The 18,603-nt window shown below is 37.6% G+C and overlaps 1 protein-coding gene across 1 annotated transcript in view; it reads right to left on the bottom strand.

Annotated features, from left to right (window-relative positions):
• LOC139710954 (LIM domain kinase 1-like) overlaps positions 1–18,427 on the bottom strand; it is a 110,913-nt gene extending 92,486 nt beyond the window's left edge. Inside the window, exons 1-3 of the mRNA XM_071622875.1 lie at positions 18,307–18,427; positions 12,481–12,580; positions 1,340–1,475 (exon numbers count right to left, since the gene is read on the bottom strand). Of these exons, the coding sequence (XP_071478976.1) occupies positions 1,340–1,475; positions 12,481–12,580; positions 18,307–18,322 (252 nt within the window). The 5' untranslated portion in view covers positions 18,323–18,427. The remainder of the gene's footprint in view (positions 1–1,339; positions 1,476–12,480; positions 12,581–18,306) is intronic.
• Positions 18,428–18,603: the final 176 nt, after the last annotated feature.

The raw sequence follows: 18,603 nt of genomic DNA, 5'->3' as shown, positions 1-18,603 counted from the left end.
CAGCAAATTTGAAAAACAAGCACTGATGAGAATACTGAATTTTTTTCCCCTACAAGTTTCATATTTAAAGGCACAGTTGTCAAACAATCTTTCTTCAAAAAATTGAAGCGGTATGGTCCTACACTGGCCCTATATAGATTCTTTGATATTGTCTAGATATGATACCATGACAAAGTGGGGTTGAAAATAATTATCAAAATGCTTTAAAAGAGTAGTGTGTGAGTGGACTTACTTTTTGTCAGTCAGATACATCATAAGACATATCAATGATGTACTTGTACAGGGAGTGGATTGCTATTAACTGGGCTTTCAACAAGAAGGTTGTGGGTTTGCGCCTTTTGTCCCTGAGCAAGTCAATGAATCAAATACTTTCTCCTCTGCAAATGTAGGTGTATGTACATAAATGACCATTTGGTAAAAAGTTGGTTGCTGCTGTTGCACTCAGCTTCTATTCACCATAAAATGGCTGCCTGGCTGCAACACTATATGTCATTAATAATTATCATTATCATCATTATAACTGGCATTATAATTGTGATTATCACTTGAACTATGATCATTACTGTTTATCGTCAATGTTCCTATATACAAATGACGCACAGGTCTGAGTGCGTCAGTCGGAATTGTGTGCATAAGGTAACTATGGAATGCTTAACCCACGAGGCGAAGCCGAGTGGGTTTAGGCTAAATTCCATAGTTACCGCATGCACACTATATTCCGACTGACGCACGAAAAGACATGTGCGTCATCTGATTTATAGAATGGGTAATTTTCTTGTCAAAAACCCATTTTTCTATCGTGTTACCCGATGACAAAATTACTGGATGCATTTCCTTTTGGCTTGCCGTAAACAAGCATGCATCAGTTTTTACTGGACGCACGGCCAGCCATGCATCAGTATTTACTGGACGCATGGCCAACCTGAGTGCGCGAACGCTTGCTTAGTGCGCAAACCTTTGTTACAAGTACGCGTACTCTTGCTACAAGTGCGCGATAACATGTTTACCACGGTGACTCAGCATACGTAGCGTGCGGCCAGTAAAAATCAACACATAACTCTCGACCAATCAGATCGCAGGATTCTCGCTACCCATTCTATAATTACTTTTATTACCATCATTACCATTGTTCTCATCACTGCTGTTTTCATAATCATCATCTAGATCGTCACTGTCGCCGTCGTTGCTATCGGCACCAGCATTGTTGTCATTATGATCAATATGACCGTCATCAGCAATTTAAACAATAACAACTATTGATACTGCTTGAATACTACGTACTTCTAAAAGGAAGAAGTGAGGTACTGCTGTACCTATAGCCTTCTTGCGTCCACCTTACCATAACTGGACCAGCAATGAGTTGACCGCACCCCTGGCAGGATTCCCCAAACTTGGCCCAGTAGTCCTTCTGGCAGTACAGCTTCTTGTCCCTCTCATGGTACCATGACGACAGGCGCTGCTTGCACTGGCTACAGCTGCTCCAAGCACAAACAGATGGAAGGTAGAAAATTTCATTAGATATACAATTGTAGGGGTACGCTTCCACACAATGCCAGGGTAAACAGTATAAATTACAAGAAGTCCCTTGTGATCTCCGGAGTTTGGCCGTAACAATAGTGCGTCAGCAAACAATAAAAGTCACAATAAATGAACTATGGTATTCTATGTACAAACGTGTAAATGGTAAGTCATGAACAATTTACCGGTAGGTCAAAAGTTAGAAGATGATCAGTATCATGATACTCACACTCAATACTGATCATGATGGACATCTTTATCATAAATGAAAGGTGTACACACACATGTTTAATATGTTTACAACTACTGGTAAGGTATTTTACTATAGTTGACAAGAACTTCTACAAACATCTCTATGCAATGTCTTCATGCACAGCTGCATAAATACATATGTATCAATTTTTACAAATAACTCTCACCTTCATGGTTCCAGTAATCATGAAATGTCTGTGTAATACCTTACTTTTAAAAGCTTGTGGGCTTATATTTACTTGTTATATAGGTTTATACACTGTGGGTAGTCTGTTCACCATATTTACATGTCAGCATCTCTAAGTGCATACAATCATAAATTTGAAACATACTATTGCACCTGAAAGGGGAACATCAATTTTGCCTCATTCGTTTCTACTCCTAACTGTCACTTTTCTCTTATGGCAATCCCAATTCATGAAAACATTGACGTAACATTTTTCTCAGGTATTAATTTGATGGCAAGAACCATAAAATATCTCTTTCCAATCTACGGGCCCTAAACCTGGAGTCTTTTAATAGAGTCCTCCGAGTGTTGAAAAGAAATTTCATGAGGAGAAGATTAATGAGTCGACTTACAATCTGTAGCATCTTCCGATGAGACATAGAGTCTGGCGGCAACTAATGGAAAATGTTAAAGGTGGTCCCTAATCTCTCTTTTAGGAGGCCACTTCATCAGTTCCTGCCATATGGCATTTGAAGGAAGCTCTTCGTATTCAGCTTCCACACATGGTTGTCAAATTTCAAGAAAAAACACCCTATCAGTCCTGGCAGTGAACAATAGACACCCCCTTTTGCTGATACCCCTTCTGCCTCATCTGGGATTGTTTTGAGGTATTTTGGGGGAGTTGCCACATAAACTGAAATTTTCATGAGCAAGTGTCGCAATCTGAATGTCATGGCATTTACAGAGTGATCGACAACATTCCAAAGGAGATATTAGTTTATAAATATGGGGAAAATTGTTTTGAATTAAATCAAATCAATAAAATACAAGCACCAGATTCATATAAATAAGGGTAAAATTGGTGAAATACATGTATGAATAACAGAAAAACTGTCTCTATGTTCATTTCTTCTCATAAAAAGAAGGTAAAAATGAAATGAAAATAAAAGAGACAGGTCTTTCATAATGGAAACAGGTCTGCATGCAAGAGGCCACATCATCCATGTTAAAATATGTGTGAAAATCAAATGTCATAAAATTTGCACATCTTGGGCACAGTTGGGCAGAACATTTCTTTACAGAAAGAGTAGATCGTGTATTAACAAACCACTGCAGACAGAGTAAATACTACAGGAAATTCTACACACAAAATGTCATATAAGTGGGAAGTAATGAGTAGTTATTACAAGTGTATGGTCTTACCAAAAAGATGGCAAATTGATTTACATGGTAAATGTATGGTGAAGCTTTACTATTAAAACAAGACATAATTCAAAAGTCAGAAAATTGTACAATACTCTTCCATGTTTTCATTGGCTCACATGACTCTGTTCACATCTAATCCTGATAAACCTGAGGTTGCAACCACATGTACAGAGACTCCAACCCAAAGCACCTTCTGATCTGGAGATTCTCCCACCTGAAACCCCTAGCAAATGGGAGATTCCAAGTTGATAACGTGCGAAGCGCAAAATTCCCATGGTTCTAGATGCTCTCTGGTGCTATCTAAGGCTTATTTTGTCAACATACGATAGCAATAAGTAAGAAATCCTTTCCAACAGGAGACACAGAGCCAGGGCGGGAGAAATTAAATCATAAGCGGGAGAACGGGAGATTTTGCAAAGATGGGTTTTCGGCGGGAGATCTCCCGTCGAAAACGGGAGAGCTGGAGTCTCTGCATGTACACACTTTTCTCTGTCAGTATAAATTTATTTCCTATACCACCCTCAATCCCCCCCCCCCATTTTGCAATTCCAAATCTTCGTCTCTGTATTTTTTAATCAAACCCACTGGAAAGCATTGCATTACTAATGCAATAAACGGGCTGCCGCTCTTTGAGCAGAATTAAAAAAACACACACACACACAAAAACAAGCACTGGCAAGATGTAAAGTTTTATTCAAGCCACTCTCGCTATGAGCTGGGCTCAATGCTAATTTTTTTTTTTTTTTTTTTTTGGGGGGGGGGGGGTCTGGTGGCTCATTCGGATCACTTAAAGGGATCATATGGTTTTGGTTGAGACCTAATTTCATGTTTCTTACATTTGGGCCAGTGAGATAATGAGAAACCTCTTATGAAATATGAAAGAGCATGTAATTTCATGAGGAATTCAACATTTATTTGATGAAAATTGGTTTTGAAATGGCTGAGATATCCAAAACAGAGCATTTCTGATAAAGTGTGGGACCCACATTTTATTACTCTCTAAAAAAAATCGAGTGAAAATATTCACTCTTAAAGGAGTGAATACAAAAAAGAGTGAATTTAGAGTAAAATTGGAGTGAATTTTGAGTGAAAATGTTCATTTTCACTCGTTTCGGAGTGACCTCAGGGATCACTCCAAAATCTTCGAGTGATCCCTGAGGTCACTCCAAAATGAGTGAAAATGAACATTTTCACTCAAAATTCACTCCAATTTCACTCTAAATTCACTCTTTTTTGTATTCACTCCTTAAAGAGTGAATATTTTCACCCAATTTTTTTTAGAGAGTACAATCGCTTTATTTTACTTTGTTTTTGGATGTGTCAGTCATTCCAAACCCGATTTGTATCAAATAAACTTTGAATTCCTCTTAAAAGGGTATGCCCTGTACTATTTCATAAGTGCTTCCTTGGTACATGTACATGTATCTCGCAAAAAGTTAAAAGCCCAATTCTAATCTCCATATACTGTACCATCCCTTTAAATCTTTGAATCTGAAATTTTAGTGGCCCGAAATAAAAGCAAAAGTAACAATCTATTTTGCATCTTAGTTGCCCAATCGTGCCATGGAAAGATAAATTTGGTGGCCCGATACCAGTTTCCAGTGGCCCCTGGCCACCAGGCCACTGCTATAATGTCAAGCCCTGCTATACATAGGGATTTCTGGGCCATTCAGCACTCAAAGCACACTGAGGCCCGAATTCACGAAGGTGGTACAAATGAAACCATGGCTTAAACCATGGACAAAATCCATGGAGCGCCAAGTGTCGCATGGAATATTTCGTTACGAAATCAGTCATTTCGTCGATGAAATTATCATTTTGTAACGAAATAACATTTTGTAGCTAAATGAACATTTCGTCCACGAAATAATAATTTCGTTAACGAAACGGTCATTTTGTCGACGAAATGACCAATTTTGTCACGAAATATTCCTTGTGACACTTGGCGCTCCATGGTTTTTGTCCATGGTTTAAACCATGGTTTCATTTGTACCATCTTCGTGAATTCGGGCCAAAGGGTTGAGAGGAAGCTGTCTCTGTAAAGGGCAGCTAAAACTGGGAACATGTGCATGTTTTTAATTCAACAGAGGGAAGTAATGAAGCACTTGCTTTGACATCCCTTTACCTTTTTTTTTACTGCAGCAAGCATGCATCCATTCTGATGAAACTTTTGTTACACAACCATTTCAAAAAGCTAATGCCGTACAATAGATCCTACTGTCATCTTCAATATGAGTGGCACATTTAAATGAACATGGTAAACTAAGTAAAATAAGCCCATTGTTCCCAATTTGAGGCTACAAAGATTGTATGCTCTACAAACGGAAATTATATGTATTTTTTTTCATTCCATGGCTACTTAGCAGCTTCAGCCCTTGTGAATATCACATACAATTTGTATCTAGTGTCTATTTCAGTCATGATGGGCGGGAATTCAGTATCATGCCTTTTGTATTTTGATGCATTGACAAAGTACAATTTATATCTGGCTCATCACAAAAACAACAGAATATATATCTTTCCTTCTTATTTTGGTAGCTCTCTTTAGAGTTATGGCCAACATTTAAAGCTATACAGTGTTTTGAAACTGAAGAGGTCTAAAACTGGTAAAAAATGTTGCCAAAAAACTTGCAAAAACCTGGAAAGACCGATGCTAACACCTAGGGTCACTTGTTTATGGTTTGATGACATCATAAGAGGGTTTAAATTGTGCACTTTACCCAGTCAGGAGCAACAGCAATGACGAGCAGTGTCTTGTTTGCAGTAATACAATTGTACCTATATGGGGACCTGGGACAATAAATGCACCATTGATGTCAAGTAAAATATAAAATTCCAATTGTAAATGACATGTTTTATTTCCCATTTTGATGAAACTTTTATTACTGATTGTCAGATTTGACAAGATTACAGTCAGTGCAGATAAGACGGGTCAATAGATTGTTTGCTTTCAAGATGGAGAAAAGAAGTCAAGTTTGTCACTGCCTCTGTGACAGAAATCCCCATAAAATCATTTTCTTAAATGCATGTCTTAATAGGCCCTACATATCCATATGAAATATGGTAGCAGAGGTTTGCCTTGAAATAATGCATTTAATGGCATCTACTTTTATCACCTTGTGTTGTTTATCACAGTGAATACAGTGTAGAGAGTTTAATAGCACTTCCTTCATTGCATGCACTCCAAACAAAAGAGCTACATGTTGAAAAGTGGGCACTGTGAGAAGTACACTAGTTGCAATGGTATTTTTTTCTCTCTCATTCCAGCATGCATTATATTCCTCCTCAATACACAAATATTCTTTTCTAGAATTTGTCATCTTATCAGACAAATATAAGACTAATATTAAAACAGAGATGTATGTAAACATCACTTCTACATTGTACCAATTACAAATGCATATTATCATTGGCACAGTTTAATTATTACTCTCTTGTGAAAGATGTTGGCAATTCGCTATAAAAAAATCATTAACTGGTAATTTGCACTGGTGATCATTAAACAAGGCTTTTTTCATAATTTCTCTTTAATACTTTGAATAAATATATTATAGCACTGGGCATCCAAAATTCTGTTACCCACACAGCATACCATCCAATAACGCTGATTTGGAATACTTTTATGGTGTAGCCCACCCAAGGGAATACCTCGATGAAATTATGGCAGAATTTCAAGGTGGATCCTGTGATTTCTCAAGAAGAGACATGAAATTACATTCAAATGCAATCAATATGTTGGTAACAAAGAAAATGACAAGTTTGCACCAAGAGGACTTTTAGGTAGATCTACGTTAGACATTTGTACCTCATGCACATACATTTTACGCTGTACTTTTCCCTTACCTTGTAGCACCTGTTGCTTTTCCGCATTCGCAAGACAGAAGATGACAATCATTTACTGCCTCCATACCCCACACGAGAATACTTTAGGTAAAATCCTCTGAAACTGATCCACACAACCATCCGCATGTACACTGTATGGTACACTAGAGTTATGACACCATGGTCAAACAATTCCTCATAGAAATAAATGCACCCACAGGTGCATCTTTACTATGCTTGGTGCCTGTGTGTTCTCACTGTCTGGTTCCTCAAGAAATGAATGGTACTTGTCTCTCAGTACTGCGAAATTCAGCACTGACACACACGGATCAGAAAATAAAACCGAGAATTTCGGAATGTTTACAGACACAACACTGCCCTCTGGATCAGGCACAATCGTAAGCTGATTCACTGCTTCTGTGTTTGCCTTAGCTCTTTTTTTGTACAACCACAGTTTATATTTGCCAAACAGACCACTGTGATGGGAGTTTCTCAACATGTTTTGAATTGGGTCTTGAAACACTATCAGTCTTCAAACCTGTTCTAATCTAAACCAATTATCACCTGATGGCAATCAACACTAAAACAAATGACAGACTGGGATTGGGGGGGGGGGGGGGGGGGGGGGGGGGGGGAGAGGCAAGATATACAGGAAGAAAAAGAAGTGAAACTTAATGGGTACTTTCAGACCATGTTGATTACTTGTGTAGTCATGTGCCGACAAACGTACACATCGTATGACTACAACTCAGCACTTCAGAGACTCCAACCCCAAGCACCTTCTGATCTGGAGATTCTCCCGCATGACACCCCTAGAAAATGGGAGACTCCAAGTTGATGTGTGTCTCGCGCACATCATGAGCGTGAAGCGTGAAGCGTGAAGTTTCTTGCGGCTGGGGTCCAGGGCCCGCTTAACCCGTTGAGGACGAGTCCCGAGTATACTCGGGCAGGTGTCTGTGGGAAGTAGCAAAATCAAACCGTCCTCAACGGGTTAAGGGCCCTGGACGCTCTAGGGTCCAAGATGCTCTCTCATGCTATCTAAGGCCTACAACTTGTATCTTTCAACATACAATGGCAATATAAAGTAAGAAATCCTTTCCAACGGGAGACACAGAGCCAGGGCGGGAGAAATTAATACTCAAGCGGGAGAACGGGAGATTTTGCAAAAATAGGCTTTCGGCGGGAGATCTCCCATCGAAAGCGGGAGAGTTGGAGTCTCTGGCACTTGTTTTAGAGTATCCCAAGCATTATAAGCCCTTGACTGTGAAAATCATGTATACTGTACTGTACATGGTACATTGTAGCATTCACTAAAATTCACTGCATCCGAGTCTCACTCTTGCGCAGTATGTACCTGTTGGACAGCTTTGTGAACAGTACTTTCTATGACATCCATCTGCAGGCCTGTGCTGGTTCTAGAGAGCATCAACTTGGCATGAACTTCAAATACTCTGAAATTCCACCTGCCAATGTGACTATAAAGCAATCCACTGATTTCTGAAATTTTGCTACAATTGTAAGTTGACTTTTTGAAACAATAAATTAAACACATAAACTGCATGGCTTATTACATTTCAAATACAGCTAGAAGACTAGATACAAATGTACATATGTGTGTACAATGTACCTTCATATGACTGTAAAGGCTGAAATTTCATCCTTTTTCAGTTGTTCAACCAAGAAATTTCTAGTCAGTGAAATCTGTGTGTGTGTGTGTGTGTGTGTGTGTGTGTGTGTGATCATTCACTATTAACCCGTTGAGGACGGGATGATTTTGCTATAACATGCATTTCCAATAGACACCTGCCCGAGTATACTTGGGACTCATCCTCAATAGGTTAACATAAAGTGCAATATACAAAAACGACAAACAATTTTGAGCACACACACACAAAACTAAAGATTGCATGGTCTACACTGTATAGCCACTTGCTACAATCTGTATTGTCAAACGATGCATAAAACTGTGACTAACTTTCTGTTCAAGTATTCAGACACAAAAAGGTGATCTCAAACATTTCATCTTGAAATATTCAACATAAAACAATAACATTATATCATGCAGTATCTAGTCATACATCAACTTGCTAGTCTGTTTGAGGGGACATGTCAAAAATATTAACATATTAAACATTCATCATGTGCCAAAGGTTCAATAACATACAATACATGTATCTCAGTCTATGCTTTGTGTATTTGAGTCTTTAGTCTAATGATATATATATATATTTTTTTTTACATGTATACGTGTTGACTAATTTGAATGCACTCATTAAGGAAAAGCAAATTTCAAAGTTTACAAACTTCATTTTCAGCAAGATACTTGGAGTTAAATGGATATTAATATTCTAAAGCATACAGATGTTCAACAGCATCATGAATTGCATTTTATCAGTGATGCTGTCCAGTGACAGCAATGTGTTCAAGTATCATGATCCAATTTGAAAGAGAAACAGCAGGACCTTTAACCTCAGACTCATAAACTGTGTTGCTATAAGAACCATCATAAATTTTAATAGCAATACTAAAGAGGCTTTGAAAATTCTGAAACTGAAACAAACAATTACAATATAATCAACAACAAAGGGCTCTCAAGAGAGAGAAAAAAATACTGCACCTCACGAAACCAACAATAAATAGCATTAAACTGCTGTTGTTCACCATTTCAACCATCGAATGATGTGGTTTCTGGGAAGTGATGGGTTTAATAGTACCAGTAGTATCTCAGAAACTTCACATACACATTGTACATTGCAGAAAATGGATTGTTGTGTGTGAACTCATTTACCTAAATATAAATGTGTACATTGTATGCTGTATTATTACATAAAATACAAGTATATAACCCAGACTTCAGTGTGGCCAAACATAAGATACCAGAAGAAAACTAGAAAAGCACTCAGACTCCATTTACAGTGAGTGAAAGGGCCGGGCTCTGCCGCGGCCAAGCCCGGCCTTCCATTCACTGTAAACGCGCAAAAGGCCAAATGCGGTACCAAAATCGGCCAAGCTCTGGAGGTAGTCTCGGCGGCAGCCCGGCCTTTTCTCACTGTAAACGCAACCTGGGCCAAATGCGGTACGGTACCAAATTTAGTCTGGCTTCCAGACCCTCTGCCCGTACTATTTTGCTACAGTGTATTCAGGATATTCATGCCCTCAATGTCGAAAACTAGTATAGTTTAAGGTGGTTTTGTCCTGCAAAGGCCTTTGCCTTCGGCAGAGGCGGCGACTTTGTTGTGGGGCGGCGACTTATTCTTATTTGTTGGCTCTGTGATATGAATCCTTTAAAAAATAAAATATAAAAATGAAAATTCCTGGATCCAGACAGTGATCCATATCATTACCAAAATGTAATCATCTCTTTCTTGCATTATTGTCAAGTTTTCCTGAAAATTTCATCCAAATCCATTCAAAACTTTGAATTACCATTTTTCAAACAGACAGACAGACTGGCAATGCTGACAATCAAACATTCACATGTACCTCCTTAGTAGCGCTAGGTTTATCAATTAAAAGCAAATGCATGGAAAACATCTACGACACATTCATAACTGCCGAGTAGTCCAACATGACAAATTTCATATGGGGGGGGGGGGGGGTATAATCAAGAGCTACAATGTAGAATCTGCAAACTAAGTCGCCTTGCACAGTGACCCTTTAACTCTTCATTTTCCGCCTCAAGCAGCTGAGTTATTGCCTAGAATTGTGCCAGCATGCATTACTCTTGTGACAGGCTGCGACAACTGGTGGACCGATAGAGCTCCTACGATGCATGCCTGGGCTAAGTGATTCTCAAGTCATGTGCCATCGATCAACGTCACGGACAATTTGCGATCAGTACAGACCAAAGGAGGGAATGCATCATTTATTTCCACGCTGCGACTTTACTATTCAATACAGAACCATTTTAAAAAAAACAATTGTTATGCCATAGAATCACATAGTCAGTGCATTGGAGTGGCATGCATGTTCCGAGCATACTGCTAAAGAAACAACACCATCAGGCCATCAATTATTTGATAGTCTTGAAGTTATAGCTGTGGAAATTGCACTTTGCAAATTGAAATTCATGTCGGAACAATCTTACTATAGATACTGAACTCTGGCTGATAAGAAGGCTGCCTAAAGTGAAGAAATGAATCCTAAAAGAATGCGCCTATTAAAAGGAATTTGAAGTACAAACAGTTCCCATACCGTATACTTAAGTTTTCACACTATACGTCTGTACTTCCCTATTGCTGGAATTGAAGACTGGAGATTAATTTCACATACTGACTGAATTTGTCTTTCCGTTTGATACCATCAGGCTTAATTTCACACACATTTATTGGTCCTTCTTTGATAATTTCTGGTAGATTCTATTGTCAAAATCTGATTATATCACAGTCAACTAATCCTGGTGATGTATTCTAATCTAATCATATCTGGATGACATGATTTGATACAATTGCACATTTACAATCAATACAGTTTGGGGAACTGAAACGAAAAGTGATGTGGTGACACAATAATGGGTCACCCAAAACTACCATGTAAACAGGGCTCAGGTACAGAAAGTACATTCAGCTACAGAATATGGAGGATCACAGCTGGTTGAGCTTTAAAAAGGAAAATGCCAAACCCAAATATACGTATTTTAATTGAGAGAATGCAGCAATATCAAGTTGTACACAGCAGCAAAATTTAAGGAAATTTACTTCTTAGACAATCCGTTCAAAAGTTATAAATTTTTTTTGGGTAAAACTACTGTAAAATGAGGAATGTTTGCGTGCATTTTAATTTCGCCAATCTTGGCTCTTGCGAAATTAAAATGCACACAAAAGTTCTGGTCTACAATATATATGCATCGAATGTTTACCAGGCAACTCACGAAAATTCCATGCCGCGAAAAAGGCTGTCGGCTTTAATTGGCAAAAATGTCATGACGCGAAAATATCTTGTTTTACAGTATAAGTTTTGGTGCTGCCATTGTTGAATGAGAAGACTACTTAATCGGGCCTACACTTTGTGATGTCACAATATGGACAATATAAAGACAATGTTAAGAAACTTAAACAAATTTTCACTTTCTAGAATAATGGAAGAGCACTTGACTCCCACTTTCAGAAAGTAACGGGAATAATGTTACTCTTTATATGTCAGCCAAAAGTAAAGAAAATGTACGTATTTTTTCATTAAAAAAACAGAATTTTGTGGAATTCTCTTTTTTATTTTCTTTATACCATTGTACATGATACACATTGTATGTGATGATACATGTACACTGTATGAACGGCAGTGGTCTTCTCATCCAGCAATGGTTGCACAGAAACTTTAAAAATTTTAACAGATTGTCTGATTTTCCTGAAACTTTGCTGATTTTTTTTTTCGTTTTTCTTTTTTTAGATATTGCTGCATCAATGCATATTGTACATTTACAAATGTGTATTCTAGGTTTCATTCCCTTTAAATTCTCATCCAGAATCTACAACTGGACACCAGATTTACGGTACAATTCCTTGCTTTTTGACACTCACGTAAAGCAGAGTGTATGCCAGTCACTGTCCAGTGCCTGCACGTACTCCGCGTCGCTGATCCTCTGTCGGCAGGCCGCACAGATGGGACAGTCAGACACATCTACAGGAGAAAACGTCAAAGACATACAGAATGGAGAGCTGCTCAAAATATCCTGCACATCACACAGTGTTGCCAATTTGTAATGTGTTCTAAACTTTAACAGTTCATAACCATTTTTGTGTGTCTAATTTTCCCCCAGGTTTTCACCAATTTCCTTTTTTCTTTTTAAATCCATAAAAGGCAACATAATATCAGGATTGATATCACCATTGTAATTTGAAGTTTGATGTGTGGTAGAATGAAGATCTTAGCCAATACTAGCCAAGACTCTTCATAGAAATCAAAATATTTAAATCACATAATAAAAAATTTGAGCCTAACTCTGTAAATGCCAAGAGAGTTTAGATCCATTTTTTTTTTCTTTTTACAACTTCTATGTGAAAACAACAGTTCTAGGTAAATGAACCCAGTGCTCTTGAGCAGCACTTGTACGCATCCTTTATTAAAGTTCATTAAATAATTGACACTTAACTTGTAACTGATTCGAGGATTTTCAACCAAACATTTAAATCAGAAAAACATTCTCACTGGGTGATCAGTCAAAGAATACATTTCATATAAGAAAGGCATGAAAGTGATATTATTGGCTACTCTGTCCATCCAGCTTCTTGTACATATTAATTATCAATTATTTAATTATTATTAATATTATTCTTATTATTCTTATTATCATTATCATTATTATTATTATTATTACTATTAATATTATAATTGATATCATTATTATTATTATTATTATTATGTATTCAGCCAAATGAGAATTACAATAACAATAACATAACATACACAATTGTACAATCACATGGAAATAACACAATTGATACAATAACACAATACACAGTTTATGTCAGACATAAAGTATAAACTGGGAAGCAATACATGGGCTAGGGCTCACAAAAGTAAGTATTTTACTGTTGCCCTTAGGCATGTGAGCCCTTGTATCAATTATTTTTCATGACACCATTACATTTTGTTCAAAATGATGAAGTACAGATCTGTAGATCAGAATGTACTTTGTATGCAGTACCCATAAATCCAGCTGATGTGCTGAGATTCAATTTTGTATAAGAACAGAACAGTTAAATACACGGCCAAACATGAAAAAACAAAAACAAAAACAAGGAAAAGTAGAAATTACGCGGTGCATAATATATGTCCCCGCCGGAAGTAGCATTTTGTAGCAAAATGTACAATATAGGTCAAAAATCAAGGTCAAAGAAGTCAAAGGTCAAAATTCTGTGTAGAAGTTTTGAAGCCCTCACCTAGTGCCATCACATGAAGCAAACAGAATCGAAATCGGGTTAGAAATGGCGAAGGAGTTGCATTTTGTAGCCATTGTACAATATAGGTCAAAAATCAAGGGCAAAGGTCAAAGAAGTCAAAGGTCAAAATTCTGTGTAGAAGTTTTGAAGCCCTCACCTAGTGCCATCACATGAAGCAAACAGAATCGAAATCGGGTTAGAAATGGCGAAGGAGTAGCATTTTGTAGCAAAATGTACAATATAGGTCAAAAATCAAGGTCAAAGGTCAAAGAAGTCAAAGGTCAAAATTCTGTGTAGAAGTTTTGAAGCCCTTACCTAGTGCCATCACATAAAGCAAACGGAATCGAAATCAGGTTAGAAATGGCGAAGGAGTAGCATTTTGTAGCCAATGTACAATATAGGTCAAAAATCAAGGTCAAAGAAGTCAAAGGTCAAAATTCTGTGTACAAGTTTTGAAGCCCTCACCTAGTGCCATCACATAAAGCAAACGGAATCGAAATCGGGTTAGAAATGGCGAAGGAGTTAGCATTTTGTAGCAAAATGTACAATACAGGTAAAAAAATCAAGGTCAAAGGTCAAAGAAGTCAAAGGTCAAAATTCTGTGTAGAAGTTTTGAAGCCCTCAACTAGTGCCATCACATAAAGCAAACGGAATCAAAATCGGGTTAGAAATGGCAAAGGAGTACTGTATACGCTATATATTTCGCGGGGGTTTTATTTTCGCGAATTTCGCGAGTCGGGAGCTATTCGCGAAATTAACAACACGCGAAATTATTACCTTCCAAAATGAATCCCTTGCCTTGATGATACGAACATTTCAGTACTAGCATACCATGTCACGGCTTACCGAACAGACAATACTGGCTAAGCTTGTTTACACACGTCCACGTCTACTTACGAATACTGTAGAGAGCAATCCATTATCGCAGGGGGACCACTCGTCAGAAATCTAATGCGATGGACTTAACCACTTCAAAAATATTGAATTCTAACTTACTAGTTCGCAGAGTTTGGTAAGTTTTTTTCATGCAGTGTATAACTAGTATCATTCTTATTTGCTAGTAAGTTGAAAATTTACACTTTCTTTGCCACTTCATATTTTCTCTGGTCCCTCAATCGCGAATTTAACCACTCGCGAAAATGTGTGACAGCGGCAATTCGCGAAAATTTATGTACGCGAAAATTATAGCGTATACAGTAGCATTTTGTAGCAAAATGTAAAATATAGGTCAAAGGTCAAGGCCAAAGGTCACAACTGAAATTCTGTGTAGAAGTTTCAAAGCTCCCACGTAGTGCTATCATATAAAGCAAACAGAATCAAAATCGGCTCATAAATGACAGAGAAGTAGCAAATTGAAGATTTTGATCACACACGGACGCACACACGGACACACGGACATACACACGGACACACGGACACACACACGTACGGAGCCCGCTTCATAGTCCCCTGCTCGAACTCGTTCGGCGGGGACAAAAACAGAAACAAAATAAAAACACATCCCAGTAAAGACAGTGGTCTTTGGCCTTTAAATGACAGGTTATCATCACAGGCATGGGTACTGGATTTTGGACAGATTTGTGTGTGCGTGTGTCTAAGCATTACTTTGATATTTTGTGAAGGATGACTTGGATCAGGCAAACCTACAATGTAAACATTTTTTTTTCCTTCTTTTCTTTTTTCAGTTCACACTTACAATGTACTTTCCCTATTAATCATTAGTTTATTTCAGTATATATAATGTTGTTTATCTCCAGGTATGATCAAGCTAATTATATGGAAATTAACTTAACTAGTACAGAACTCTTTCATTTTAATTTGCTATATGAATGCTAAACTGAGAATCCATAAAGAAATATATTCTTTCAATTAATGTCTATAGAGATCTTAATTTATATTTTTTTATACTGTTATTGCATTTAAAATCTTAACACATTAGTTGTTTTTTGTTCAATATTTTATGGAAATGTTTGATGTATGATTCAATACAATATTCTCAACTTCATGCATCAATTGGCATTCATTACACTGAAGGCAACAAGAAATAAATACAACTGAAATATTACACTTTTATATATCAAGAATGCCATCTTTTAATAAGTTGTCTAAATCACAAAAATATAAAAGACCCAGGAGATACTACAGATGTCTGTCATACCACACAGTGCTCATTATTTAACTGACCCAGCTGCTGTTCACATCAAAGTACTTTGCTATATTGATACAGCTGAGGACACGCTGATCTTGTACATAAGTGTAGCATGCATTTCCCATAAGAATACTCGGGACTAGTCCTCTATGTTATGGGTTAAGTAGGGGAAATCCCTACTTCTACATAGTACAAATGTACTTCAAAAGATCTATTGTTGTGAAAGGAACATTGTGTGATCAAGGAAATCAGGAATTTAGTCAAATTACATTTGAACATGCAACAAGTCAATGTAAATTTAGCAATTTGACTGATGGTTATTTTAATGTCTGCACACTTGAAGATCAAAAGTCAGTACACTGCCTTTGATCAATAACAAAAAGGCATCATGCAATGTAATTTAAGCCTTCTGTCCTACATGTATCGCTGCAGCTATAAAACAAAACAAAAAACAAGAAAACAAAAAGACACACACACACACACACACACAAATGCACTAAATTTCCTGACACAAAGTTCTTAAAAGACACTAAGTTTGGTTAGAACTTCTGCCAAGTTCATTGATAAATGTTGGCTTTGAATGCTTTTCATAGTCAGCAGCAATCCTTGACACTACTCAGAATAAAATAATGGTACGGACACTATAAACCAACTCCTGAAATATCTGCACTATGCTTCAATGATGGGGCACATTTGGTGGCATTTAATTGTGTTGTTCAAGATACCGATACTGTCAAACTTTTGAATTTATGTTTGTCCCGACTTAAATCTCTTTCAAGACTAGATTCTTTTCTTTTTTTCAAACTTAGGATGAAATTCATAGTTCTGTAGTACTGTACACCCATCTCTGTTCTCATTTGTGCCACTTTGCGCATAAGGTCACATTTGCAGCAGTAGTAGGATACTGCATACAAATGTAACAACAAAATTCTAGTTTTAACTGTATCTATTTGTACATATTTGCACAACCCTCTACAGTAGATATGTCTGTCCTTGGAATGTTCTCTGGAATTTAGAATTAACAATGGTAATTTAAAAAGTGAATCAGGCTGGAGGGTAGATGAATTAATTTTTACACATCACAAGGTTTGCTAAATATGAAAAATGTCACATTTATTATTCCTTTATCTATTGGTATTTCAAAGACTGATTAGCAGTTACAGAACTGAAAGGATCAGTTTAAATTGTGTTGTTCATATATAATGATCAATAATCAAAATGCATGATATAAAATGACAACTTTGAAAATTCTTATGTACACAGTCAAATTTAATGATAATCAAAGCCTCATAACACCTGTACATAAAATCTTTAAGCCAATTGTAAATTGGATTTATCACAAATGTGCTTGATTATTTGTATGTATAGATTCTACTAGTAATATATTGAGCTGAATCAATCATCTTATATTAAATGTCTCTCAAATTTGCTTTTTCTTTTTGCCTGCCAATTTGCAACACAAATTGTCGACGCCAATGCCATTCCATGTTTTTCGGTAGAATTTGCGAGTCAGTCAGTCCAGCGTCTATTGTATGCCAAGTGTAGAGCTATACACATACCAACATTGCTATTTATATAACATAATGAAAAACACAGGCAGCAAGGTAAGAAACATTTATTTGCTCAGGTAAATACAGACAAGTGTTGCTGGAACCAGTGCCTAAACCAGTGTCAGTACAGTGGCGGATGTGGGGGGGGGGGGGGGGGGGGTTGTGCAGCAGGTACAGCTAAGAAATAAAAAGAAAAAATGGGGGTGCATGCAACCCCCCCCCCCTTCACAGAATTCCTGGATCTGCCCCTGCAGAGGTCTGTTTCAAGACTGTTTGCTCATATTCAAAGACCAACATCTGAGAGACTTGAGAGACAAAATGGATTTTACTTTACCCAATAGCGAACTCTTTACTTTGAAAGTCTGATATTTCTAGCTAACATTAAATGTATACATATGAGTAAAATACAATGTCAATGACTATCAGCGACTTTGGCCATTCTATGATTCTGAGATTATTATGGAAAGACTTTTAGTGGTCCACCACTGGCACTACAGGCATTGGGGTCTTGCTCGTAGCGAGAAATGCCATGCACCAGCCAGACAACATACGATATCATGTTGCATGTGAAAAAAAGCCATTGTTCCCGCACTCGACACACGCCTAACAGATGCTACTATCGAGATATCCAACCCCAGAGGCCCTGGACGAAAGTGATGCAAGTGATGCCCTCGATCACCAGTGGCAGTGCAGTGCAAGTGACCAGTCCAGTCGCTCCGTCTTAAACCAAGGAAACAATTGAGCTTTCACTTTTATTAGCCTTACCTTTCGTGGTAGACATATCTCGGCAAACGGAAAGTGGAAATCACGTTAGAATGTATGTTCTCTTTATCATGCTATACGGTTCGGATGATGCTCCATCAACACAGCATCTGTCGATCTTGCGGTTTCGTTGCTTTATCCGTGTTACGTTGCACATTCTCTCTCTTGTTTTGTATTCAATATTCACACGCCCAGTTTTGCAAGGCATCAAACTGAAGATGGCGCCATTTACTGAACGCAGAGCGCATGCACAGCATGCAGATGCAGGATGTATTGTACATGTACATTGTACGTGTACAA

Source organism: Diadema antillarum, unplaced genomic scaffold (assembly GCF_040938485.1).
Source record: "Diadema antillarum isolate AM-2024a unplaced genomic scaffold, OU_Dant_1.0 seq00001591_RagTag, whole genome shotgun sequence".
Taxonomy (NCBI): domain Eukaryota; kingdom Metazoa; phylum Echinodermata; class Echinoidea; order Diadematoida; family Diadematidae; genus Diadema; species Diadema antillarum.
This window is presented reverse-complemented; position numbering and strand designations above follow the sequence as displayed.